Source organism: Pyrus communis, chromosome 9 (assembly GCF_041283825.1).
Source record: "Pyrus communis isolate YQ-2024b chromosome 9, ASM4128382v1, whole genome shotgun sequence".
In the NCBI taxonomy this organism is placed as follows: Eukaryota; Viridiplantae; Streptophyta; class Magnoliopsida; order Rosales; family Rosaceae; genus Pyrus; species Pyrus communis.
This window is the reverse complement of record NC_142573.1, coordinates 28,175,006-28,200,858: the sequence shown is the minus strand read 5'-3', so window position 1 is coordinate 28,200,858 and position 25,853 is coordinate 28,175,006. Positions and strand designations below refer to the sequence as shown.

Genomic DNA, 25,853 nt, shown 5'->3' with positions numbered 1-25,853 from the left:
ATTCTCCTCTCTCCAATTCTCCTTATTCATCCCTTATTTCTCTTGTATACTTCTCTCATATCTTAAGCCAAGAAAAAATAAATTGTCAACTAAAATTGAAATAGTTATCAAACATATCTTAAATTGTGTTCAACCCAAATTAGAGAAACTAACAAACTATGAATGTGTTGCTTAATGCTTACATTAATCAAGTGATTGTTTGTAATTGAGGCAAACCAGCCATAAACCATAAAAATAAAGACATAATTGTAGTGAAAGTTTTAGGTTCTTGGTGGTCCACACACCATGAAGTTACTGGTTGTATCTAGAACCAATAACCCTAACATAGGAGGAGCATTAATTTGCGCTTGAGACATTAAAAAGTCAATCATCATCTTTCATATGTGATTAGTGTGGCTTGATCAGTCGGATTACCGAACCCACTTCCACTTTAGCATTTTAGCTAAGATTTAATAATTAATTTTATGGCATAAGTTAAGATAAATGGTGTGTCACCTAATCACACACATCTAGTACTAATAAAGGAAGATCATTGGCATTTGGGCGGAGCCACGTGTAAAACGTCAACTGATGTTCTTCTGAGAAAATTTTTAGTATGACCGTCACACAAGATGATACATCACGTATAGTTATATAAATAGTGAGATATATATGTTAAAAAGTTAATAACTTAAAAATAAAATTTTTTACTACTTACAGAAAAACACATGATGTATTACCCGTGTTTCCATCACAACTAAAAACTTCTCTGTTCTTCGCAACCCCAATAATTGGACACCTAGTGCTGGGCGTGATCCTAACCAGGATCAGAATAACGAGGTACAATAATTACAGCCACTGAATGCCAGAATCCAGAAACAATAAATTCTGGTGATTGCTATGCCACCTGGCAATCATGCATGCAAAGATCTTTAACTGCCAACGATTTTATTTGGGAAGAGTACTCGTATTTTAAAATTTTTATTTTACATTTATATTTTTTAAATATAAAAAATTAAAAATACATAATAAAATATTTAAAGTGTTAATAATAATTTATTTTTACTTTGCCGGGTCAATAATTGTGTACAAGGATCGACCGAAACAACAAGAACAGAAAACACGTTGGTGTCGGAGGTTGTATGGAAGAAGAGAATACTAAAGTGATTCTATAAAAGTAAATATCTTATAATATTAATACGAAAATTAATATTAAACAGTAAAATAATAAAAAATTTATATAAAAATCACATTTCGAAAGAATCTTTTTAGTATTTTTTATGGAAGAAAGTTTTGTTGAGACGAGACACTGGGCGTGTTTTGCATCACACCGTCCAAGTATCTCGACGCGGAACCTACCCATCGTTCGTACGCGTTTGGCGAGTTAGATGAAAACATTCGACGACAGCCTGCTAAATGTATGCCGTTTACTCTAACATTTCCGTCCCATCAAGCACCCGCAACGTCAGCACACATAGTATTGTAATGTGTGCACGCTGACATTTGCTTGTTCAAAGTTCCAACACGGCAATAGCAACTTATTTCCTAAATTACCCTCTGCTCAAGTATAAATTGCATGGAACATTATCGTCGCTCACTGTTCTAATTTAAAGATGTATTGTCTCCCCATGTAACAAGTATTAGTGGATCAAAACGTTACACTAAATAAAAAATTGGATGTAATTTATAACTGACGGGTTAATTAAATTGAGTTCAAATAATGAGATGGATATTGAAAAGATTGCAATTTTTTTTTTTGTTAGTTTGAACTGTTTTCAAAGACTGATCTAAATCTTTAGAGCTAAATTAGTTGTTTAGTATTTTTTATTTTTTTTCCTTCTTTCGTGTTAAAAAAAAAAAAAAAAACTGCTTATTATCTGCATAGCATTGGGAAAACTGAAAAGTCAACTCGGCTAGCAACAGCTTATTCGTGCTGGAGTCCAGAGAGGGAATGAAGGGCATTTGAGTAATATCGAGGAAACATCCCAAAGGTCACGCGGTAACCGGTTTCGCCAAATCACCCGACCATATATATACCGGTTCAGCCACAACTCCCCCGATTTTTGCTGATTCAGCGAAAGAAAAGGAAAAACGAACCGAAAGTGCGAAAATATTTTCCAGAAACCGCGGGAAAAAAAAAAAAAAAAAGTTATCGGATTCTCTTCCTCCTCGTCTCCGTCGTCTCCGTCGTTGGTTGTCGAAGTTTTGTTCGAGTTTAACAACGTTGTGGGATCGTGATATTTTCTGGGGGTGTTTGTTTGCGTGGCATGATTTGATAGAAAATGGTGGCAGAAGCTAAGGTTGTGTGTCAGCAGAGCGTGCCGGTGCTGGATGTTCAGTACTTTACCAAAAATGTTCACGAAGTTGAAGATGTAGTTGCAGTTACCCAATCGATTTCGTCGCCCAAGAGTTTTGACCGGAATCTTTCTTCGGAACCGGTCTCCGCCGCCGCTCTCTTTAGCTCGCAAGCCGTCGTGAGTTTTCTGAACCTCAAGTTCCCTGCTTTTGGACTATTTAATCTTTTGGTTGTTAAACTCCATGTGGGTTTGTTTGTTTTTACTTTTTAGGTGATCATGCATCTGGGTTTTGAAATTTGATGATTTGGGATCTGACTTTTCGAAATTGGGTTTTTTGCTTACTGAGAAATTCTGCTATCACATATGAGAAATTAGGATTGTATTGTGTTCAACTGTTCTAAAAATCCCAACTAGAACTACCGTCCCGATTAATGCCTAGCTTTTTTAAAATTAAAGAAGAACGCTTTGACCTAGACCCCTAGATCGCCTAGGGACCCATCCAGACATGTTAGGAACCCGCTGGGCACCCATCTAGACACTCTAGGCATCCGTCTAGGTTGTGATTCATTTAGATGAAAAATAGATAACTTTTATTTTGTATTTTATTTTTCTTAATAAATTGTAAGAAACTTGTTGAATGCTTAAATGAACACACATTATAAGCTTATTTCCCATGTTTTTATTGTGTTCCAATACATCATAGTATATATGTCATTCTATTTGGTAGTTTATGATGAAATTATATATATTTTAAGTATAAATGATACTTATTTACACAAAATATAATAGATTTACTTAAATCTACCTAGCCGCCTAGGCGTTAGGCTCCAGCCCGTTGCCTGATTAGTGCCTAACGTGTTTTAGAATCTTTCATCAAAACATTGGTTGAGTTTTGATGTAGATGAAATTGTAGTCAATTTCTAGTCTAATAAGGCGGGACTTTTGGTAACCTTGATGTGATGATATTATCACTGCTTTAAGTATATTTGTGAGCATAGAACTATCAGATCGTTGTCAAACTTATCCGTTATGAATTGCCTAGTAAATTGAAAATATGACCTGTATAAAATTAAGTTTGCAAAAGCTCGGGAGGTTGTTGTGGTTTAGTACGTTCTCTTCATATATGTCGTATGCCTTGGAACTTCAGCAGGGTAAATTGTTGCTCATTAACAACTATGCTTGCAAGCAGGATTAGTAGTTTTTTTGTTTCAATTGAAATATTGGCGTTTAATTTCTCTGTCATTACTCCTTTTCAGGATGCTAAGCCTGTGGACAAAATTCCAGATTTGGTTCCTGCCTCGGCCGACCAGCAATTCTTCCCCAAGCTGCGTTCTGGTAGCTTTGCTGACATTGGACCCCGTAGATACATGGAAGATGAACATATTCTAATAGATGATCTATCTTCACACTTGGGACCACTCTTTAGTTTTGCTAAGCCAAATGCATTTTATGGGGTAATATATCGCCTTGGACTTGTAATTGCAATGGCCTTGAATTTGGTTGATTCTTTGTTTGGAGCTTACTGTGGTTGAAAATGTCATATAGGTATTTGATGGACATGGAGGACCTGAAGCAGCTGCTTATGTCCGGAAAAATGTGCTCAGACTCTTTTTTGAAGATGCCAATTTTCCCCGAACTTCTGACGTTGATGAAATTTTCTCAGAGAAGCTTGAGAACTCCCTCCGCAAGGCATTTCATGTGGTTGACCTTGCTTTGGCTGATGACTGCAGTGTAAGCAGTTCTTCGGGGACAACAGCATTAACTGCTATGATATTTGGAAGGTATACTTCTGCTTAAAATCTTTTTCCACTCTTTCCACTGAAAAAAAGGACCTGGTTTCCTTGTCGTAACTAGACTTCACTTCCAAAATTTACCATTGACTAGTATTTTCTTCTATCCACAAAATTATGTGGCAATGTTTTACCCTTTCGAAACTAGTAGGTCTTGTATGATTGGTCAACCTGTTGCGTTGATTTAAGCTATCCCGAGTGAGATTTATCTTAGTTGTTACAGACCTTGTTAGTGTTGGCATTTGTCTCTCTCTGTCTCTGTCCATGCTATATTTTTTAGTCTCTCATTGTAATTGACCTTCTCCAGGCTTTTAATGGTGGCCAATGCTGGGGACTGCCGAGCAGTACTCTGTCGGAAAGGAGAAGCCATTGATATGTCTCAAGACCACAGGCCAATATATCCCTCAGAAAGGAGGCGGATAGAAGAATTAGGTGGATATGTTGATGATGGGTATCTGAACGGTGTCTTATCAGTTACCCGAGCATTAGGCGACTGGGACATGAAGTTTCCTCGTGGATCTTCTTCACCCCTAATCGCCGAGCCCGAGTTCCGGCAGGTGGTTTTAACAGAGGATGACGAGTTTCTAATTATAGGGTGTGATGGGATTTGGGATGTGATGTCTAGTCAGCATGCTGTTAGCCTTGTTCGCCGCGGGCTGAGGCGTCATGACGACCCCGAGCAGTGTGCCAGGGACCTTGTCATGGAGGCTCTTCGCCTCAACACGTTTGATAACCTCACGGTGATCGTTGTATGCTTCTCCCCCCTTGAGCACCGGGATCTATCGCCACAGCGAGAACGGAGATTAAGGTGCTGCAGCCTCTCTGCTGAGGCCCTTTGTAGCTTGAGGGCCTTGTTGGACAGTAGTGCCAGTAGCTGATTGTACATGCAGTTTTTCAGTAAGGGTCTTCCTCGTAAGCGACCATACATTGTTTCGGCTGCTTCAGTCGCGAGATAAAAAAGCAGCTAGCAGTTTTGTAGGTGTTTGGATTACTCGTGTATACCTCGGTGAATTCAGGGTTGATGTACATACATAAGAAAGGGGGTGTGGATCGGATGGCGTAGTGTTGTAAAAAGATGCATGTTGTTGATACATTCTTTCTTTTAGTTAGTCCAGTGTGATTGTATTGTCCATCCGCTGTAGCCCTTTTCTAATCCGGTCATGTGTATTTATGTATATTAGTGGGATCTTCATTTTCATTTTTCTTTCTTTCTTTCTCGAGTGTGCTTTTTCCTTTTGGCACTTGGTTATCAACAAATAACGCACTAGTTATTCACAGCATTTGACAGACGCTTGTCTGGACCAGTCAGTAGTATTGGAAATTGACAGTCATGATTGAATTGGGAAATGCGACGAATCCCTGGTTGAATTTAGAAAATGCGAAGAATCCCTGATTGAATTGAGAAAATGCGACGAATCCCTGACGACGCTGTGTAAATTGATTGAGATCACAAAACATTCTCAATATTAGGAGTGGCGCAAGAACACTGTGTGTGTGCGTGTGCATGTGTGTGTGTGAGAGAGAGAGAGAGAGAGCAGTAGTATTTCATTGGTTACCAATTCAAGCAAAAAGTTGAGGTTATATGAATAATTTCTTCATTCTTTGCCTTTGGGAAGAAGTAACTTACAAGAGGGAAAAGCCAGCCTCAGAGAAGCTGGTCGTTGGACCCAAATGGTATAAATATCAAACAATGCTTCAGTGGGAAAATCACGCGGTAAGATGCAGTGGTTACTCGTTTAAAATATCAAACGGGTGAGTCTGTTTTGTAGGTTCTTGCAAATGTCGCAAACCTTTCCAAGCCACGTCCAAGTAAATTTTCAAGAAATGGTTGAAGCGCCTGGAGGATTCACATCAGAAATCAAAGTAATGATGGATTACTACACCCCCACCGTAAAGTAAACAACATTGCAATTGAAAAACATCTCTACATTTTTTGACTGACTTGGATCTGGATAGGGTCTCCGGACAGGAGAATGTATAATATCTTAAGCACAGAGTTAGAATACTTACTGATGCCACTGGAGACAGAATTGGCGGAACTTCATATGACACCGTTAGCTGCAATTGAAAATTGATAAGAGCAATATGAGCAATACAATGTGAAAAATGAGAAGCAAAAATGGCCGTTTCCTAGATATGGGAAGCCTGGAACAGGAAATCCTGTCAACAGGAATTATTTTGCATTTTACCAATCCAATCAAGATGCGTTTATGCTGTTCAATTGATGGCCAAGGAATGACGAAAAGTTGTAAAATAATCAAATTGACGACGACTGATCACCCCTCGCGAGGCACCAATTGGATGTCTTGATCATACCAAGTGAATAAAGATGTAGAACACTACGAAATAAGAATTGCTAAAAATTGAAGTTCAATATATGACAGAAACCTCACTTCTACGAAGCATGATGAAGGACCTTTTGGATAGAACCTAACAGCACCTCTGCAGATACAAAAAGTAAAACAGTTTATCAAGATTACAGTATCAATATAAAGCAAAGGAAAGCGTCTGCTTGATTTGCATACAACATACAATCACTAGTTAAACATTATATTTGTGCATGTTGTAGGTTTGTAACCTCAATGACATGAGCATCATTTTGTTTGTGATACACTACAGAGTGGCTTCCAGACAATTCAAAACAAGATATATTGAACATTTTTCACTGTTTTCTCAATTACTCATTTGCATCCTATGAAATGCAGCTTCCACTTAAGATGACAAAAGACTAACATCCCGTCCTTTAGTTGTGCTAGGGATTGAACCGCTAAGCTTCTAGTTTTCTATGTACCAACGCAGAAACCACATATATGACTAAAATTTTATGGGTAATTGTTTTTATTTGTTGAGTTATCATATTTTCCATGGTAAATCTTAAACAATGACTAACATATAAGCTCTAGGATGACAGTGTACAAGTACCGCTGTTAGACAAATCCCGGTAACTGTAAGTAAGTGCTTGAAATGCACTCTTGTCAAATGCTTCATTTAAAGTAAAGACGACAAGAACCACACTTATAGTTTGGGCAAAAACGCTACTAAAGTACACAGCTTCTGCTAAAATATCTCGTCTTCTGACCTGTTAGGAAGACCTTCTAGAGATCTCCAGTGGATTTTCTGATTTGGTGTAGGCTGCATGAATTGTAAGGACACATCATTGAACTCAGCTCTTACAGTAGATGAAGGAATTACGGAAGGAAAAACAGATTTTAAGTAAAACGTAAATCTTACCTGCATATTCCGAGCAAGCCATGAGAATTCAATATTACGACCAAAAGCTTTATACTTCAGTGACCATCGTGATAGGTCAGGCTGGTCTTCCAATATCTGTTTTTATATACCATATCAAATATCAATCTTTCAAAATGTGACGAAAACAAATCAAGTATCAATCTTTGAAAAATGAAAAAACTGAATCTTTAATCGGCCAACTTGAAATCATATCCGCTGCAACATTTTACTCTCGACTCTTGAGGAATCAGATCAGAGCAAATCAATTATTCCCTCACAATTAGCGAACTTTAACAACAAAATGTAGGCTGGGAAAGTATTGATACAAGTGATTATATCTCAATTCTCGAGTAGGCACTGACAAGAAAAATCAAATTTGCTTTGAATATCATCTAAAGAGTAGTAGGAGAGTAGTTTAGCACCTTCACGGTTGAAATAAAAGGCATCCAACGGGGAATCGCCTCACGATCAGAGTAACAATCATATGCAACGGAAATAGGCACATCAATTTCCATCTTTACTCTGCATTTGATCACATTGTCTAGTAATCAGTAGCAGTAAGTAAGGCTTTGATCACAAGCATGCTACACCTCACTCCAAGAACTAGTTCACATTCTTTATGGTTTTGCATTGTACTATAAAACTATTCCGAAAAAAAGATTAAGCATCGTAGGAATTCCCAAACATAAGAAACAGTTTCACTGTTTCATTACATATTGAATCAATAACTATTTGCTAATGGAGTAACGGGCTTGTAACTCAGTTGGTTAAGAGCACTTAACCCGAGCCCCGATCCACGATCCTAGGTTCGATTCCCCCCTCCCCACTATTGCTTGTACAAATAAAAAAACAAATAACAATTTGCTAATGTATAATCTGCCCAAGTAACCAAAACATAATTCCACATATTAATCCATGTTACCAATCGAACTACTTTCTGATAGCCATAATACTCAAATTGGGCAGCAAGAAAATAAATAAATAAATGAAAAATTTGGGAAGTTACGTGCAGTCCTGCCATTGCATAACGACGGGGGATGTACTTCTGAATCCAGTGAGGACGGAGCTCCGCCTGAAAGACCCACATGGGATCTTGGAGGAGAAGTCGCCGAGAGAAGACGGCGGCGGTGGTCTGAGAGAAGAGCTTCTCCAAATGGGTATGTGGGTGAGACTGCCGGGACAGTTGGGGCCGGAAATGTAGACTGATGCTACAGCAGTTGCAGAAGCACAAGACATGGTCAAACAAACAAAAGAATTAACGTTTTTTTGGTAGAAAAATTATAAAAGCAGAAAACACGGCGAAACCGAAAACCAACTAACGAGTTACTCGAGTCAACTCAGAAGACTGAAGACCACAAAATCATGATGACAGAGCCACCTCACCTGTCCGAGTTGTCCACCTCTCTTCTCTCAGGTGGTTGTTGCCACGGGACTCCAATTAGATGTGGGCCTGATTCAATCCAGCGAAAGGCCCGGGTCGAACACTTTGCTGCAACCCAACAGCATCTAAGGCCCCTTAGCCAGTGGTAATTTTTGCGTTGATAAGTTGATGGTACAAATTAAACAAATTATTCACTTTCGAGCAGTTCCATAACTATTTCGTTTTTAATTTTAAAATTTCTTTTCACTTTTTTTATATATATTTTTATTTTTATAACTATAAACTGAAACTTTGATGATAACTACTTTATTATTCATTAAAATTGTTATCAAACGAACCCCTAATAAGTGAATGTTTTCTTTTTTTGTATTCAAACGCTGATCTTGGTTGTTTCAAGTAAATCTACGATTAACAATATTGATTGAGCACAATTGCCTCTGATTCAACGAATTCTCGGTTTCTTTTTCTACTTTCAATATCCCTATGATTTCTTCTACAACATTTTTTTGACTAAATACTTTGTTTTTTTTTTACTTTTAGCTGTGGTGTTTTGACTTGACTCGACATCATATAATTCAATTAGAGTTGTATATGGATTCATATGGGTTGTTTATTTGCAACCCGCATATTTACATCAACCTCGCGTATTCCATGTTCATCCTTAAAAAGTAAGAAGTAGAGGAAGACACATCGCTCGAAAGAAGCCGAGGAAAGTCAAATAAAAAAAAATTCCTCCCATTTTCTATTCAATTTTCAAATCAATAGCCTACATAATTCCTCATTTTTCCATACAAAGACAACCTCTCTCACAGTCGCATATATCATTTCCCAAAGGATATGCCATTTATTTAAGACCCCCAAGGATGTATTGTGTTTGACAATAAAACTGATCAAAGGCTTCTCAACGATAAACGACAATGATAGTGTGGTCAATCATACAATTGTTAATTGTTGTCGGAATATCTACTAAACGAAAATTTGCTCCATCTTCTATTCAATCTTTATGTGGGTTTTAGAAATAAGTTTCTTTTAAAAATCTTATGGAGACTATATAGTCATTTCATATTTATGTACAGAAAATTGTTATTAGCATTAAAAAATTCTTATTTTGTACTTCAAACTATTTTTATTTAAAAAAAAAAATACTCTTATGAGGAGCGCAAAATGAAAATTTTAAAGTGAAGTTTATAAGAAGTGAATGACAATAGTGTATTCTTGTAAATCTTGTTTTGAATTATTTAATTTAAAATGAGCTTAAAAATTTGAACTTTAAGCTTAAGGTAAACTTTATGATGATAGATGAATAAATGTTTGTATCATATATGATCAACCTCAAAGTTACCGAGTATCGGCCACCTGTAAAGCACCATGAACCTGTTGAAGCATTTTCGCTGGGGCACCCTTACCAAAATCGCACAAAACTAACCCCAAACAGGTGGGAGGCCACGACATGTGGTAGTCACTTACTAGTTATCCCTTAACCAATAGGAGATTTCCCTCCAACTTGAAAATCAATCACGACACGACAAGTGACAATATAATATTAACCCTAGTCAATCCCACATTGACTAGCTCATCAAAGTTTCTCCAACTTCACCTCTAAAAAGAGGAAACTTCTATTCCTTTATAAAAGTAACCATTAATTACTAATCTTCATGATATTATCAATAAACACGCCCATGTGGCGTCCAAAAAATACATTACTAACTTAAGCATCGAGGCTCTTAGCCAGTACCACACATGTGTCCTTCGTACGTGCTCTCTTTAGCTTGCAAATCACTTAGTCATTCTACCCTTGACTGAAGCACTCATGCGAAGGTTAACTTCACTACATCGTATGCTAATTCGATTCTTGGGCACATCAACCAATAATAATTTCTTATGTATATTTAAATATGAATCATATCATTTAGTGTGATAGGTCTTAAGTTTAAATATTAGCGAATTTAATTATTTTACTCCTTTCCAGAGTCCACTAGAAGAATAAAATGTAGTTGTAAGGTTATATGCTCAACTACCTTAGCGCTTTTAAGTGATTTGAAGCATATAATCCCTTCAAGAGAATTAACTGAGATGACTATTTTTTTATCTGCACTAAGATGGAGATTACCTTGTATGTCATGGATGGTTCCACAACCGCCCCCCCCCCCCCCCCCCCCCTCTCTCTCTTCCCAAAAAAAGGGGATCAGATGGTGGCATCGCCATTGTAGTTCACCCTTTATAAGGTTAGGAAGACTTATAGAGACATTTCAACCTCCTCCTAACCACCATCGTACAATTTACCAGTGCTAGGAATCGAACTCTGGACGTGCCATGTGGAATACGGACATAAAATTTATCCCCAAACACTGGGTCACCCAGTGGTGATTATGTCATGGATGGCTTTGAGTCGTAACATTTTTATAAAATTATTATATTACCCCTTTCCACTAGAAGAATAAAATGCAGCTGTACGGTTGACTACGATGGTGCTTCAAGTGATTTGAAGCATCTAATCCCTTCAAGAGAATTATCTGAGATGACTATTTTTTTTATGCACTAAGATGGAGATTACCTTGTATGTCATGGATGGCTTTGAGTTGTAGCATTTTTTTTTCTTTAAATTATTATATTTTGGGTCATGTATCAATTACAAAGTAGGGTTGTAGCATTGTTGGAGGGAACCTTGGACGTTTATACGTGCAAATCATATTTCATGGAAACTTCCATGAACCTCTGAGAGACAGACACTGCTCTTAGTTTTGACCAAAAGTTCCAACAAAGTAACGTATCTTTTGTGGATTTACTCCACGTTCTCTTGATTCTTAATTAGATACTTGCATGCTTTTCTTTGGTAAAATTCCACTTAATCCATTACACAGTCTTTTTCTAATCAAACTTTTGACTGCGTTTTTTATTTCTGTTATTGATTTTCATTATGTAGAATAATTCCGTCATCTTTGTTTGTCTCAGCTTCTCAGGTAGTGGTTTTTGAGGTACTTAAGAATCTGTGCTGGTTCTTGTTGGCCTTTCTTCCTTCTAGTCTATATGGAGGGATCCGTTGGCAACAGAGAACAATAGTAGTCTTTTTTAAATTATATTTTCACAACCTAATAGCTAGCTCTTTTTTCCATTATAGGGAATAATAATCCTCTGTTATGCCCTCTTCTCATAAGAAGAAACATGGAAATGCACTTTTCTCACATTAAAGTGCCCGGACTGGTTAAACTGCTGGATTAAAACTAATCAGGCTATGTCACTTGTAACATATATACGAGAAGGAAGTTGTTATTGACACTCAAAATGTGTCATTATGCATTATTTTCATTAATACAAAGTTTCTATTTTAATTTATAAAGTTTAGAATGCATAATAAATTTTTTGGATCTAAGTGAAATGCCAAATAAATATATACTGTATGTACATGAAAATCGATAAATCTCACTATAGACGCGTATATAATTTAAAATGCCTGTAATGATGCTATATGAGTTGATAAAACTTGGCCTGCATTAAGAGTCAGTTTGCAAGGATTCAAAATTGTTTCTAGCATGGTTGGAAGAAATGTTTCTGGGTATGGAAGCACTTCTTATTACTTATATGTGAAAACACTTTATTTGATTCATTAATAAACACTTTCAAATGCATTTTCAAACAAAAACACTTCTCACATAATAAAAAATGCTTTCTATAAAGTGCGGTCCCCAACTAAAAAAAATTAGAGCAGTTCCATCAGAGGTGGAATTGCCCAACACCCTGTCCAAGTGCTCCAGCCCGCAAAACAGCCTGGCACCCAGCCCAAGCCAGGCAACAGAGAGTAGGAGACAAGGGTACAGGCGGTGGGGCCCACTTGTTAGCCCACTTGTGTTTACCCGGATGAGGGCTACGTGGCCCTCCTCAGAGTCGTTGGATTTCCAAAGGTAAAAAAAAAAAAAATTTAATTTGACTTTTAAAATGGACCGTCCGATCACAGATCAATGGTCCACGTTTTTTTCACCAAAAAAAAAAAAAAAAAGGCCCAACGGTTAGAATTTTGACCGTTGGCCACGTGGCAGCTTGTTGGCTGTTGGATTTGATTATTTTTCAAATCCAACGGTCCAAATTAATTACAACATTAAAATTTATTAAAAATTAATTAAAAATTGTGAATTTTTTTTAAAAAATACAGAAAAATTTAAAAAGATTAATTAATTTTTTCTATAAATACCTAACCCTCATCTTCCACCTTACACCACATTTCAATATTTTCTACACTTTCTACATTTGAATATTTTGTACACTTTGAGAGAAAAAAATGACTTTGTGGAAGCTCATTGAAGATGTTACGTTGTGTGAATGTTGGGTTCACACTACTCATGACCCAATTACAGGTAATGAGATGGATAAGCGAGAAATGTGGAGTAAAATTACGAAATCGTTTTGTGATGTACATGAAAAAGATGCCAGATCTAGTCAAGGTCTTCAAAGTCGTTGGAAAAAACTCAACGCATCCTTTACTTGTTGGAAAAATGCCATCTCTCATGCTTCCGGTAATCTGCGTAGTGGGACAAGTTTAGCGGATCAGGTAACAATATTTTTATTTATTTATATGCATTCCACCCACATCAATATTTTAATTTATTTAATTTCTTATGTAGTTTTTATGTAATTTCTTATGCAATTTTTATGTAATTTCTTGTGTAATTTTTATGTAATTTATATGCATTCCACGCCCATCAATATTTTAATTTATTTATTTGTGTTACACCCGTATTTTTTAATACTATCTTATCCCACATTTTTATAGACACTACAAGCACAAGCATTCTACAATGCAAAGAACCGTAACAAATCATTCAACAAATGGGAATGGTGGCAAATTGTCAAAGATTGCCCTAGATACAAAATTGTGGCAACTGGTCCAGAAGTTGTCATGCACGGTATGGTTCTACACAGTTCGCCAGAAGCAGACATGGCCGAACAAGAAGCCAACACATTTGAAGACACGGAAGGGACGCTTGAAGAAGTGCCGCAGACCTAATCGACTCGTCAGTCCCTCAAGCCTCAAGGTAAAAAGGCATCAAAGAAAAAAGGTAGTTCTTCCAAAAATGACTACACTAAATATATGGAGGAACTTGCTCACCAAGATGAACTGAACATGGCATGGGAAAAGGCTTGAGATGAGGAAAAAGCTACTGCTATGGTAGCAATAATAGCAGCTACTGAGGCTCGTGATGCGGCGGCTGAGAGACAAAGAGAAATAGTTAATCGAGAGAACGAGATGATTAGAAAAGCACTTCATCGAGAGAATGAGATGCTTAGAGAAAAAAGGATGGCTCAAGTAGATCGTGACACTATGAATAAGTCTCTAGTAGGACTGTCTTCGAATTCAAAATATTTTTGGACATCAGAAAAAAGAGATGTCGTGTGAAGGAGGCGTGCAAGAGATGCTGAAACAAGTCAAGGGGGTTCTAGCTACAGAAATCCTAGCAACGAAGATCCTAGCACCACATATCCTAACTCCACAGACTTTGTATAATTTCGTATTTATTTGTACTACTTTATTTAATTTGTTATGTAATTTCTTAACATTTTTAGAACTTTATTTAATTTCTTATTTATTTTTAGAACTTTATTTAATTTCTTATGTAATTTTTGTACTTTATTTAAATATTTGAATAAGATTACATAAACTCACCAAATAAATATTAAAAAAAACACCAAATAAAATTACATAACCTCACCATATAAACTTAAATAAAAAAAAAACACACTAAATAAGATTACTTAAAAAACAACACACTTTATTCTTCAACCACAAGCCTTATTTTAATTATCTTTGCCTTCGTGCAATCCCCACTGGTGGTCAATCAAGTCATACTGGCAGGTTATGTGCCAGTATGACTTTTGCAATGAAGTGTACCACTGAACGATCAATTCATTGTAACGTCTATCCCGTTCCAATGGCTCATGTTGCGCGGGATCTTCGGTCTGATCATGAGCATAGTAGATTTGTGTTCTTGAGTTGTTCATCGGATTCGGCTCGTATTCATCGACGACATCATAATCGTACTCTTCTTCAACAATCATGTTGTGGAGAATAATACACGTCATCATGATGGATCGAAGAGCCTCGACATCAAACATTCTAGCTGCAGCCCTGATAATTGCCCAACGAGCTTGCAGGATACCAAAACAACGCTCGACATTCTTCCTACACCCTTCTTGACACTTTGCGAAGTGTTTGTCTTTTTCACTCTGTGGATGTGGCACTGTTTTGATAAATGTTGATCACCTTGGGTAAATACCATCTACAAGGTAGTATGGTCGCTCGTATTTATTACCATTAACCCAATATGTGCATCTCGGCCCATTTCCTTATAGCAGTTCGTCAAACACTGAAGATTGGGCAAGGATATTTGGGTCATTCTGAGTTCCTAGAACACCAAAAAAAGCATGCCAAATCCATGTATCAAAAGAAGCCACCGCTTCCAAAATGATGCTTTTGGCTCATTTTTTGTTGCCATAAGCTCATTGCCATGCACTTGGACAGTTTTTCCAAGTCCAGTGCATGCAGTCGATGCTTCCAATCATGCTAGGGAAGCCTCGCATCTCACCTTTCCTCAGAAGCCTTCGCATGTCCCTTGGCATGGGTTTCGAAGGTACTCATTGGTGTAGAAGGCTTCAATTGCAAAGCAAAACTGCATTAGGGACTCCAGAACAGTTGTTTTTCTCATCCTTGCAATCTCATCCACTTGATCTGAAGATGCTCCATATGCAAGCATTTGTAAGGCAGCTGTAATTTTTTGCTCAGGAAGAAGACCTAAAACATGAAAAACATCATCTTTTTGCACAAAATATGGATCATGGTTGCAAACAGCACTCATGATTTTATCGAACAAACTTCGTTGCATTCTAAAACGACGTCTAAAAACATGATAAGGGAAAACACTGTTGGGAATAAAATAATCTTCCAAGAGATCTTTACCTTGTCTTTCCCTTATTCTATCGATGTTTGCCGCACGTCTGGGTTTGGCTATTTGACCCACAGCTTCCATGATACGGTGGGAATGTGATGCCCTCTGTCTTCTATGGTGATCATCCTCATCCTTCTCCATTGCGAAGGCTTCATCTCCATCTCCACCTTCGTCAAGATTGACCAATTCTTCCTGTTGTGCCAACAACCTTTTCTGCTACTCTTGCAACTGTTTATACACTCTCCTTGAAGAAGATATTGTAAGAACTCAAGATTTGAAAACGATAAAGAAGAATTCTGAGCTGAAAAAAAAGGATTGAGTTTAGTGTGAGGATGGATGTAGGGATGTAGGGTTTATATGGACAAAAAAAAAGAAGATGAGGTTCTGGACAATGCCACGTGGCACTACGTGATTGGTTGAAAATCTTATCGAAATCTTGGCTAAATTATTGTAAACAGGAAGTGACATGTGGCGTGTCGGGATTGGTTGAAAATCTTATCAGAAATCTATCTACAAAATAATACGTTTGGATAATGACACGTGGCATGACAAGATTGGTTGAAAATCTTATCAAACAGGAAGTGACATGTGGCTTGTCAGGATTGGTTGAAAATCTTAGCGGAAATCTATTCACAAAATAGTACGTTCGGATAATGACACGTGGCGTGACGAGATTGGTTAAAAATCCTATCTGAAATTAAAACTATTTTTTTTAATTTATTATTTTATAAGAAAATTATTTAATATTTTAAATGGACTGGGTGCCAACGCATTTTGTAGGGGTGGGAGATCGTTTATGCTAGCGCATTTTTAGACTGGGTGCCAGCACATTTTTTTTGGGGTGGAGATGCTTTGGCCTATTACTGTTCATTAGGGTCTATTACTGTTCACTGAAGTGGATAAATGGGCTGGGTGCTGGCGCAAAGTCTTTAGGGATGGAGTTGCTCTTAAAGAACACTAAAAAATTGTCAGATGGCTACATTGCTTGAAAATACTACTATCTTGTCGAACTTAATTCTATTGAGTTACAAGAAGTGTATTTATAAATAAATAATTCTGAAACAAACAAGAAAGTGTTGTAAAGTTTTCTAGTGTAAGTGTGATTGTGTAAATCCTAGATTAGATTGGATTCTAGTTATCCTTTCCTATTACATCTTGTATTGAAATAATCCGGAAGTATGTGGTATAACCGTTTGAGTGAGTATTTGACTAGGCAATGATATGTGAACAACGAACTATGCCCTTGTGTGTTCATTAAGAAGTCACATTCCGAATTTGCGATTGTTGCAGTATATGTCGATGACATGAACCTTATCGGAACTCCTAAAGAGCTCGCGAGAACTGTTGTGTACTTGAAGTCGGAATTTGAGATGAAAGATCTAGGTAAGACTCGATACTGTCTCGGTCTCAAGATAGAGCATTGTTCAGATGAAATTCTAGTACATCAATTGCACTACAACCAAAAGGTGTTGTGCCGCTTTAATGAGGATAAAGCGAAGCCTTCGAGTACTCCTATGGTCGTTCGATCGCTAGATGCAAAACGAGATCTCTTCCGTCCGAAGGAGGATGATGAAGAGATTTTGGAGCCTGAAGTTCCTTATCTAAGTGCGATAAACGCTTTATTGTACTTAGCTTAATGCACTAGACCCGACATCTCTTTCGTTGTTAATCTTTTGGCAAGATACAATAATGCATCAATATGCAGATACTGGACTGGTGTAAAAGACATCTTCTGTTACCTTAAGGGTATTACAGATTTAGGCTTGTTCTATCCCTATGAATCCTCGAGTGATGCCGCACCCCCTGCTTCTCGAGTTGATTCTCGCCTTATTGGTTATGCCGACGCATGATACTTATTTGATCCACACAAGGCATGTTCTCAAACAGGTTATGTCTTTACCATTGGAGGCACTGCAATCTTTTGGAGGTCAACTAGACAAACCTTAGTTGCCATTTCGTCTAACCATGTTGAAATTCTCACCTTACATGAAGCAACTAGGGAATGCTTTTGGTTGAGAGCAGTAGTGGGCCATATTCGAAGCTCTTGTGATCTCTATCTGTCGTTGATGTCCCAACGACGATCTTTGAAGACAACGCAACATGCATTGAATAGCTTAAGAAGAGTTACATCAAAAGAGACAACACCAAGCACATTGCGCCAAAGTTCTTCTTTTCACATCAATAGCAAGAGCAGTAGAACATTGAAGTCACGCAAATCCGTTCACAAGACAATCTGGCCTACCTCTTCACCAAATCACTAGTGAAGACGATGTTTCAGAAGCTTGTTCATGGAATTAGTATGCGTAAACTTTTTGAGTTGTAACATTGCTATTTCTCTTTGGAATTGTGTCAAACTTAGGGGAAGTATTCTGAAGATACTTGCTTGATCTTAATGTACTCTTTTTCCCTATGATTAGGAGCATTTTTCCTACTGGATTTTTGCTACCTAACTAGGTTTCAATGAGGCACTCACATTGGGTTGGTCATATCTCTAATGACGTCCCATAGACGTTTATTTTGACTTTGCATTTCTCACACATTGTTCCTTAGACTATGGATTTTGTCCCTCCTCGGGTTTTTGCCATAGCCTTAGGGTTTTTTAGTGAGACTCATTTACTTATGCAAGTTCCTACCTTATTGAGAATAAGCGTTGTTCCTTAGAGAATCAGTGCTGATAAGTCGACTTCCTCAACTTCTGCATGATGCTAAATCTATCTTGAGTATTTACACACTTAAGGGGGAGTGTTGTAAACTTTCCTAGTTTAAGTGTGACTGTGTAAATCCTAGATTAGATTGGATTCTAGTTATCCTTTCCTATTACATCTTGTATTCCTTGGGGATGAAGGAATATCGTCACTTCTTTTACTACTATAAATAAAGGCACTATGTAGGAGGGATAACACACACATTCCCTTACAATTCTACAAACACATCTCTCTCACTCTCTCTTCTCCTTGCCGCCAGCCCTCTTAACCCTGTTAGACAAAGTAGGCTACAACAGAAAGCAAATTTTTTTCTTTTCTTTTTGATAAAAATTTAATTAAAAGCATAGACTAGCCATGGTTAGTTTAATAGATCCGACCCAATTCTAGAAAGGGTAATGCTATACCAAGGTTACGGGTGAGTAAAAATAGACTCGAAAAACAATCTAACCCTTGTAGAAAATATAGTACAATCTAACTTGAATAGACAACATACCAACACCCCTAACATAAGAGTCAACCAAGGTTAGGGGTGAGTAAAAATAGACTTGAAAAACAATCTAACAATAGTAGTAAATATAGTACAATCTATCCTGAATAGACAACATACCAACACCCTAACATAAGTGCAAACCAATTGCTAACTAGTTAAGTTTTCCAACATATTTATCAATAACCCTAAGCATAATGAACTTTAGTAATATCTCTAGGGCTTATGGAGTCATGATGAAGGTATATAACACAGAGTTCATAATGAATGCTAAATTAAACACCCAACGATTCTTTCAACCTTATGCATTAAGTTTGTTTAACATCTTCAATGGGCATGTCGAATTTTTTTGTCAAATTCAGTATATTCTAATCAATACGTTAGTTATTATTTTATATCATATAGGACCCACATTAAAATAAATGAACAGTAAAACCAAATTAAAAAATTTAATATTCTAGTGGATGATGAGACCTATGAGTTAAAATTAAAAAAAAAAAAAAAAAAAAATTTGCAATTGAAGGTAGAAGCAACAACTTCAAACATTACTACGAATTCAGATCACCTAAAAGACTATTTGGGTGGAGCAATATTTGCAGTCAAAAGTGACTAGTCAGCATTCCACATAAGATTTAGAGATGCTTTAAATCCACACACATATACCCTATCGTATTTTCTGGTCAACCGAAATCCATATACATTAAAAATGTTGGCCAACTATGGAGTACGGACGAATGACATGGGATTTATGGTGCATACTACAAACAGTATACATGCATGATAGTTTCTAGAGGAAGAAGTGAATTGGTAGGTCATCCCAATGCTTTCATTTTTTTTATTTAACATTTAGTTCTCCTGAAAATTTGTCCATCACGTTCTCTTCACATGTACAAATCATATATAACAAGGCCTTCAAATAGCATACATAAAATAATGTATAGAAATGCACAATAGAAAACTACCACTAGCTAGAACCATAGAGAAAAAGGAAAAAAACCCAAGCTAGTTTAAGAAATTTAAAAGTTCATACGCTTGAGAATTAGATGGGTGCAAAGGTCAAAGGGTCAACTTCAGATTAAATGTATATAAAAAAGAATGAAGGATTTGTAGGTTTGTGCCATGGAAGATGTCTCTCTCTCTCTCTCTCTCTCTCTCTCTCACTAGAATTAATATTACTAATTTTTTTGTAACTTTCAGTCTTGAGTCTTGAGTCTTGAGCGATGCTCACTTTTTTCTTATTTGGTAATTTATTCGGTCCAATCCTATTTTTCAGTCCTCTCTCTCATCTATATATAAACCCTTCTCATGAATTGTAATCCCCAAGGAAATCCTAACAAGGTCAACTAATTAATTTCTGTAGCCTGCAAACTAAATCCCAAACTAATCCGTATTCTTTGTCTTCCAACTCAAACCAGACAAAAGGAAATGGATATTAGTAACGTACATGATCAGATGAAATCAGCAGGTTATGGCTCATTAGAAGCAGCAGCAGCTCCTGATCAACCAATTGAAGAAGGACTGGGCTTAAGAACAGGTCCATGGACAGCTGAGGAGGACTCCATTCTCATCGATTACGTCAACCTTCACGGTGAAGGCCGCTGGAATTCCTTGGCTCGTCATGCAGGTACGTAATTCTCTTCCAGACTCTTTCAAGACTGAAGAAAAATACCAATATACCAATAACTAGTTTACTTAGTCATGTAGTTGTATGTATTATCTACCATTTCTTCCTTCTAAGCCTTTGAATAGAATTCATATTAATTATTTTGGAAAGTAAGTTACATGCGTCATAGCTTAAACTAATATATAGTTTCCAATCCTTAATTTTTGAAATTCTTGGGAAGACTTATGCCTTGGCCAATTCTGATCACTATGATTTTGGACAAAGTACTAATATGATAATACTTAGTCAGGTCTGAAACGAACTGGCAAAAGCTGCAGATTAAGGTGGTTAAACTACTTGCGACCAAGCGTTCGACGTGGAAACATAACTCTCCAGGAACAGCTTATAATTCTTCAACTTCATTCAAGCTGGGGCAACAGGTACATATACATATACATGTATGTCGTTGTTCCTAATCTTCTGTGTGTTTTGTCTTTAATGGCACACTCATATAATTAGGTGGTCCAAGATAGCCGAATACTTGCCCGGTAGAACAGACAATGAGATAAAGAACTTTTGGAGAACAAGAGTGCAAAAGCAAGCAAAACAGCTCAAGTGTGATGTTAACAGCAAACAATTTCAAGACGCCATGCGTTACGTATGGATTCCCCGTCTAATTGAACGGATCGGGGCCTTGCCTGAATCTCTAGCAGATCAACCCAGGACTTGTACCACTACGACATCCGAGTTTGAGTGTCAATACTGGGTTGACACTAATTTCGTGCCCAAAACCTCTGGCAATACTTCATCAGACTCATATGATCTGGTTCAAGCTTGTTCAATTCCCACCGACCGTACTAGCAGTGGTGATGAATTCATGACTTATCCATGCAGCGGTCAATATGGTTCAGAAAACGGGTCGGGTTATAGTCAAAATGGTATAAATTCAGATATTCATGGCTTTAAGCAAAGCGATTATTGTTCAACCGGTGGGGACACTTCAGTGGAGAATTTGTGGAATGAAGAGAATATATGGTTCTTGCAACAGCAGCTTAGTGATGACTAATATTGAATTGATGGAAGGACCGAGCAGCCACGAGGACTAGTTTGCTTACGTAACGCATGGGTGATGCCATGACATTATAAAGCAGTAAAATAGACTCTTCCAAATTGGACAAACTTTTGTTGCACGGACACAAAAAGATACGTATTCTTAAAGCATAGGAAGACCATGAGATTTTTTTTTTCCTTTTCCTTTTTGATTTGAGTTGAGGTAAATTTTATGTAGACGTGGCTGCCCAGTTTTAGTAACTATAGTCTATATATAAAGGAATTAATCTTGTGTTGTCAGATTATGGCCATGTTTATGTTCATTTTTCTCGGAATTTTTTTTTATTAATTAAATACGAATGAATACTTTAGCATCTGCTACCAAAATATTGGATGGCCACTCTGAAATCTCTTACGACCATGACCTTCCTCTAATAAGAAATGAGATCAGAGATGATGGAATATTTCTTTCTCGTGTAATATACTCCCTCACGCGCCGTCCGTCGCAACTCTCTTTCCATCACGGTTGAGATCACATTTTTGATTTTATGATAGCTTTTGCATCGACGGTCGCCTCTCTTCTTGCTCCATATCATCCAAGATCTCTCACCGTCATTGACCGAACCCAAACAGATATGAGTGATGCTATTCATACCATGTTTTTATATCATATTTCTATACCATCTTAGATGACATCTGATGTGGATAACCACATTATTTGTAAAATTTGCAAAACCCAAGGAAAGAAAGGAGAAAGACTCCTCGTATACCACAATCATCATTTAATTAACTAGTTTTTTTTAATTATTAGTTTATTAAATAATGAACTAAATTTAAAAATCTGATTAATTCAAATAATGTGGTTGTCCGCATCAAATGCCACCTCAGGTGATATAAAAATGTGGTACAAAAACATGGTATGAATAACATTATTTTGATGGACCATTTTGTCTCAGTAGCGATACTAGGTGGTTTGTGTTGGTGTTGCGATTTGGACAACTAACTCACTTGCTCGTGAATTCATTGAGCTGAGATTATACAAATCGTCCTAGTCTTTTAGTATTTTTTTAATTTTTAATTTTTTAATTTTTTGTCGAAATTCAATAATATTAAAGATGAACTGAAATGTTTATATCAGAAGCCAGAGTGTTAAACAGCCACTCTGCTTCAAAACGAACCAACATATGACAACCCTCCACACGCTTGGCATGCGAAGTCACTTGATGTGCAATCCAATTACAAGCACGAGGAGTAAATAGAAACGCTACTGAACTCAATTGTTGTCGAATATAGTTCATATCCCATGCGATACCTTCCAGAGCTGTCTCCGGGGCCAAAACCCCAATAAGCATTTCCACCAAAACCTTCGATTCCGTCTCTAGCTGAACCAACTTGAATCCCAACTCCACACAAGCCATCAATACCGTTCTCATTGCTTCTGCTTCCGCCATCAAATTGGAGCCACAAATTATATCTCCCATACCACCGCCGGCTTGAAAGTCTTTTAGTTTTCTGATTAGGAGGTTTTTCATGGCATGGTAAAAACGAGGCCACTTTGTAGCTTGTACACCTGTATGTTTGTAACCATCATTTTATATGTTAAATGGAAGCATTATTGGTCTGTTTTAAAGTTTGTAGAGGTTCACATGGCTGCACTATATGTTTTATAGCTAATTTTTTCTTATATTTTATTTTACTGATATTTTCATTGATATCGACATATCTCTTCATTTGGGCTATTGCGACATATCTACCAAAATCAAAATTTTATTCTATGTTTATTGCTTAAGATGGATACTGTGGAGTCTAAAATAATTCCAAAAATTCTTGAGGCGATATGCGGACTTTTGCTCAAGAAAAATAAGATTGCTCTCAATAAATGCACAGGATCCTCAGATACTCCCACGCATAGTTCACACCCCTGAAGGTCTCAGCAGCTGAATACAACTGCCCACAGCTCACCTGCCCTTGGCAAAGAAAAGTCAAAGCATTAAAGATAGCATTAAAGATGATGATTAATTACCCAAAATCACATCTTTAATACATTCCTAATTGAAGGTTGACTTCAATCAAGTAAGTAATCTCAATTTAAATCAATTAGAAATAATTACTCCATTATCTCAAGATATTATTTCCTATTTAATATTTTAAGAATATTTCTTCATAAACACTGGCCAATAGGATGCCGTCGTGTGTAGGGTAAAACCCTAACACTATGGCCGACCCTCTCCTCCTATATATACCTCATATTCTATCAAATTTCAGAAGATTTTGCTACCCCCTAAAAAGTCCTAAACACTTTACTCTCCTCAGAGAAATTAATTTAGGCATCAGAGATCCATTGGCCTAACCCCCAGGCTTAGGTCTTTGATCAAATGAATTGATTGTTTTGCAGGTGCATTTTTGTCAAGACTGAAGACAGCGGAAATTTGCATCGACAAATTGGTGCTTTCATTGAGAGTTGATTCAAATACTCGAAGAAGCTTCTTGCATTTGTTTCTTGAATTTTCTATTACATTGAATTTCTCACACGTTGTATCAATTAATTTTTCCTAGAAAAGTGTATTGATCAATCTCTGGAAAAAGGATACAATGGTAGGAATTTCAGAAACCACGACGAACAGAAACCTATACGTACAAGGATTTGGACTGGAGAGTGGAGACAAGGACATAGCCCCACGATGGCAATCCCCAAGGCTCAACACGACGGCAAGAGGAACTCCTCCGCTGTGGAGCTAAGCTACCGTTGCCACCGCGACCCAACAGCCTCGGCGGGGCCACCAAGCCACGGCCCAGATGCAACCATCGCTGCCCTTACAGTGCCCTAAACCTTGCCACAGCAGGCCCAGGGCAGGAGGATTAGCCCATTGCAGTAGTAAGCCTAGCTACTGCTAGCTAGGCAGGTCAACAGGCCCAAGCTCAGGCAACCCAGCTAGCATGCCATGGCGAGACAACCTAACGGTCAGGAGGGCCTAATCCCGTGCAAGCCCAACGTGAGGAGCAATCACTGGCCTATCACGCAACATAGGCCCAAGGCCACACATGCGAGCCCAATGAGCCCACCTGCACGGCCTAGCCACTCAGTGGGGTTGGCTCGCCCCACGACCGACCTGCTTCGACAACTCGGCCCACAACCTAATCCAATATGAGGCCACATTCGGCGATTCTAATTCCAACCATCGGTCCAATTATCGTCTCAAAGTTATTTTCACTCCACTTTTCTGCAGGAATGCCCGCTCTAGGCTCAAGCTTTATACCTGTAGTCCACTACATTTCCACCATATATAGAAACGCCCATTATCCTGACTCTTACAATCCAAATGACGAGCACTACCTACCTCAGTAGGTCACCAATTTGATAAGCGCCCTTGCACATTAGACCACCTTGGTGAACCAGTTCCTTGAGCGTATGGAGACATAGCAAGCCCCCAACTAGGTGTCCCGAAGCAGGACGAGGGTAAAAAAAGGTGACTTATTTTAGCGATATCCTGGCAAAGAGCCGCTCAGTCCGCCATGAATCGTGCGTTCGGGTAGTGTGCATTCTCGTTTGGGCCCTCAGGAAAACATCTTCTCCCCCTAGATATGCAGAGAAGTGTTCATTCCTGACTCGACTCACAAGTCAGTGTGCATTTGAGGTTAAGTCCACACTCCGATGAGCACTCAGGACATTCCATGCGAACCGTCTACATGATGCTAGGCCCACAAGAAGATTCTCATGCAAGGCATTGGAGTAGACAGCCACATGACGGACCGAAGAAAGTATGAGAGCAATCTAGCTCAAGTTCCATTGGCAGCCCTCGCCAAACGCGACGACGAGCAGCACAAAACAAACCACATGTACCGGAACTGCGGCACAGACGAGCAAGACATACCGAATAGCAACATGGACTAGTAGGCCAACATAGGGGGCAGCTGGAGGCTCAGTTGCCCCCACCAGGCGCAAATCCAGAAGGAAGTACAAAGGCTCGTAGTAGAGAAGCTGTGCGAATTCCAACGTATTGATACTATTAATGATGCCCTTAGTAGAAACATGGCCAACATGAGTAGGTTGTCGTTTATAGACAAGATCAAGCAGACAGAGCCACAATGGAAGTTCAGCTCGTTGCATTTCACCTTGTTCAAAGGAGATGAAGATTCAGACAAGTGCTTGATGCACTACCGAAGTGCCATAACCCTCTACTGCAGCAATGACGCTCTCATGTGCAAAATCTTTGCCACAACGCTCCAAGGTGAGGAACCAGACTAGTTCCACACCCTACTGCTCGATCAAGAAGAAGTTTGACCACTTCTTTGACATGAAGAAGGACCCGAAAGAGTCACTTTGTACATACGTCAAAAAGTTCAAGGCAGAGAAGGCAAAGATTGTCAGAGAATGCAGCGTTCCTTGAATGTTTT

The 25,853-nt window shown here is 38.0% G+C and overlaps 3 protein-coding genes across 4 annotated transcripts; 2 read left to right on the top strand and 1 right to left on the bottom strand.

Annotated features, from left to right (window-relative positions):
• Positions 1-2,037: 2,037 nt before the first annotated feature.
• Positions 2,038-5,264, top strand: LOC137739975 (putative protein phosphatase 2C 2). The gene is made up of 4 exons (XM_068479745.2): positions 2,038-2,453; positions 3,533-3,730; positions 3,822-4,057; positions 4,374-5,264. Exons 1-4 carry the CDS (start codon positions 2,262-2,264, stop codon positions 4,942-4,944), a joined length of 1,197 nt encoding a protein of 398 aa, XP_068335846.2. The 5' UTR covers positions 2,038-2,261; the 3' UTR covers positions 4,945-5,264.
• A 361-nt stretch (positions 5,265-5,625) lies between these two features.
• Positions 5,626-8,660, bottom strand: LOC137739976 (uncharacterized). 2 transcript variants are annotated; one of them, XM_068479746.2, is made up of 7 exons: positions 8,304-8,659; positions 7,720-7,819; positions 7,298-7,393; positions 7,146-7,198; positions 6,460-6,508; positions 6,077-6,124; positions 5,626-5,903 (listed from the first exon to the last, which is right to left on the bottom strand). In XM_068479746.2, the coding sequence occupies exons 1-7, from the start codon at positions 8,531-8,533 to the stop codon at positions 5,811-5,813; spliced, it is 669 nt and encodes a 222-aa protein (XP_068335847.1). In that variant the 5' UTR covers positions 8,534-8,659; the 3' UTR covers positions 5,626-5,810. The 2 variants fall into 2 exon arrangements, with proteins under 2 accessions (XP_068335847.1, XP_088556378.1); XM_088700252.1 differs by having other exon boundaries at positions 5,813-5,903; positions 6,455-6,508; positions 8,304-8,660.
• Positions 8,661-20,134: 11,474 nt separating this feature from the next.
• On the top strand, positions 20,135-21,710 carry LOC137741166 (transcription factor MYB78). Its single transcript, XM_068480975.2, has 3 exons — positions 20,135-20,429; positions 20,719-20,848; positions 20,928-21,710. Exons 1-3 carry the CDS (start codon positions 20,231-20,233, stop codon positions 21,472-21,474), a joined length of 876 nt encoding a protein of 291 aa, XP_068337076.2. The 5' UTR covers positions 20,135-20,230; the 3' UTR covers positions 21,475-21,710.
• Positions 21,711-25,853: the final 4,143 nt, after the last annotated feature.

Bases quoted from the DNA above. Each gene is read 5' to 3' on its own strand.
- LOC137739975 (XM_068479745.2), top strand. From the start codon at position 2,262: ATGGTGGCAGAAGCTAAGGTTGTGTGTCAGCAGAGCGTGCCGGTGCTG. The intron at 2,454-3,532 runs GTGAGTTTTCTG...ACTCCTTTTCAG, and splicing joins TCTTTAGCTCGCAAGCCGTC to GATGCTAAGCCTGTGGACAA. The intron at 3,731-3,821 runs GTAATATATCGC...AATGTCATATAG, and splicing joins AGCCAAATGCATTTTATGGG to GTATTTGATGGACATGGAGG.
- LOC137739976 (XM_068479746.2), bottom strand. From the start codon at position 8,533: ATGTCTTGTGCTTCTGCAACTGCTGTAGCATCAGTCTACATTTCCGGC. The intron at 7,394-7,719 runs GTGCTAAACTAC...ATATAAAAACAG, and splicing joins CTTTTATTTCAACCGTGAAG to ATATTGGAAGACCAGCCTGA. The intron at 5,904-6,076 runs GTAAGTATTCTA...TGAATCCTCCAG, and splicing joins TTCTGTCTCCAGTGGCATCA to GCGCTTCAACCATTTCTTGA.
- LOC137741166 (XM_068480975.2), top strand. From the start codon at position 20,231: ATGGATATTAGTAACGTACATGATCAGATGAAATCAGCAGGTTATGGC. The intron at 20,430-20,718 runs GTACGTAATTCT...ATACTTAGTCAG, and splicing joins TTCCTTGGCTCGTCATGCAG to GTCTGAAACGAACTGGCAAA. The intron at 20,849-20,927 runs GTACATATACAT...TCATATAATTAG, and splicing joins CATTCAAGCTGGGGCAACAG to GTGGTCCAAGATAGCCGAAT.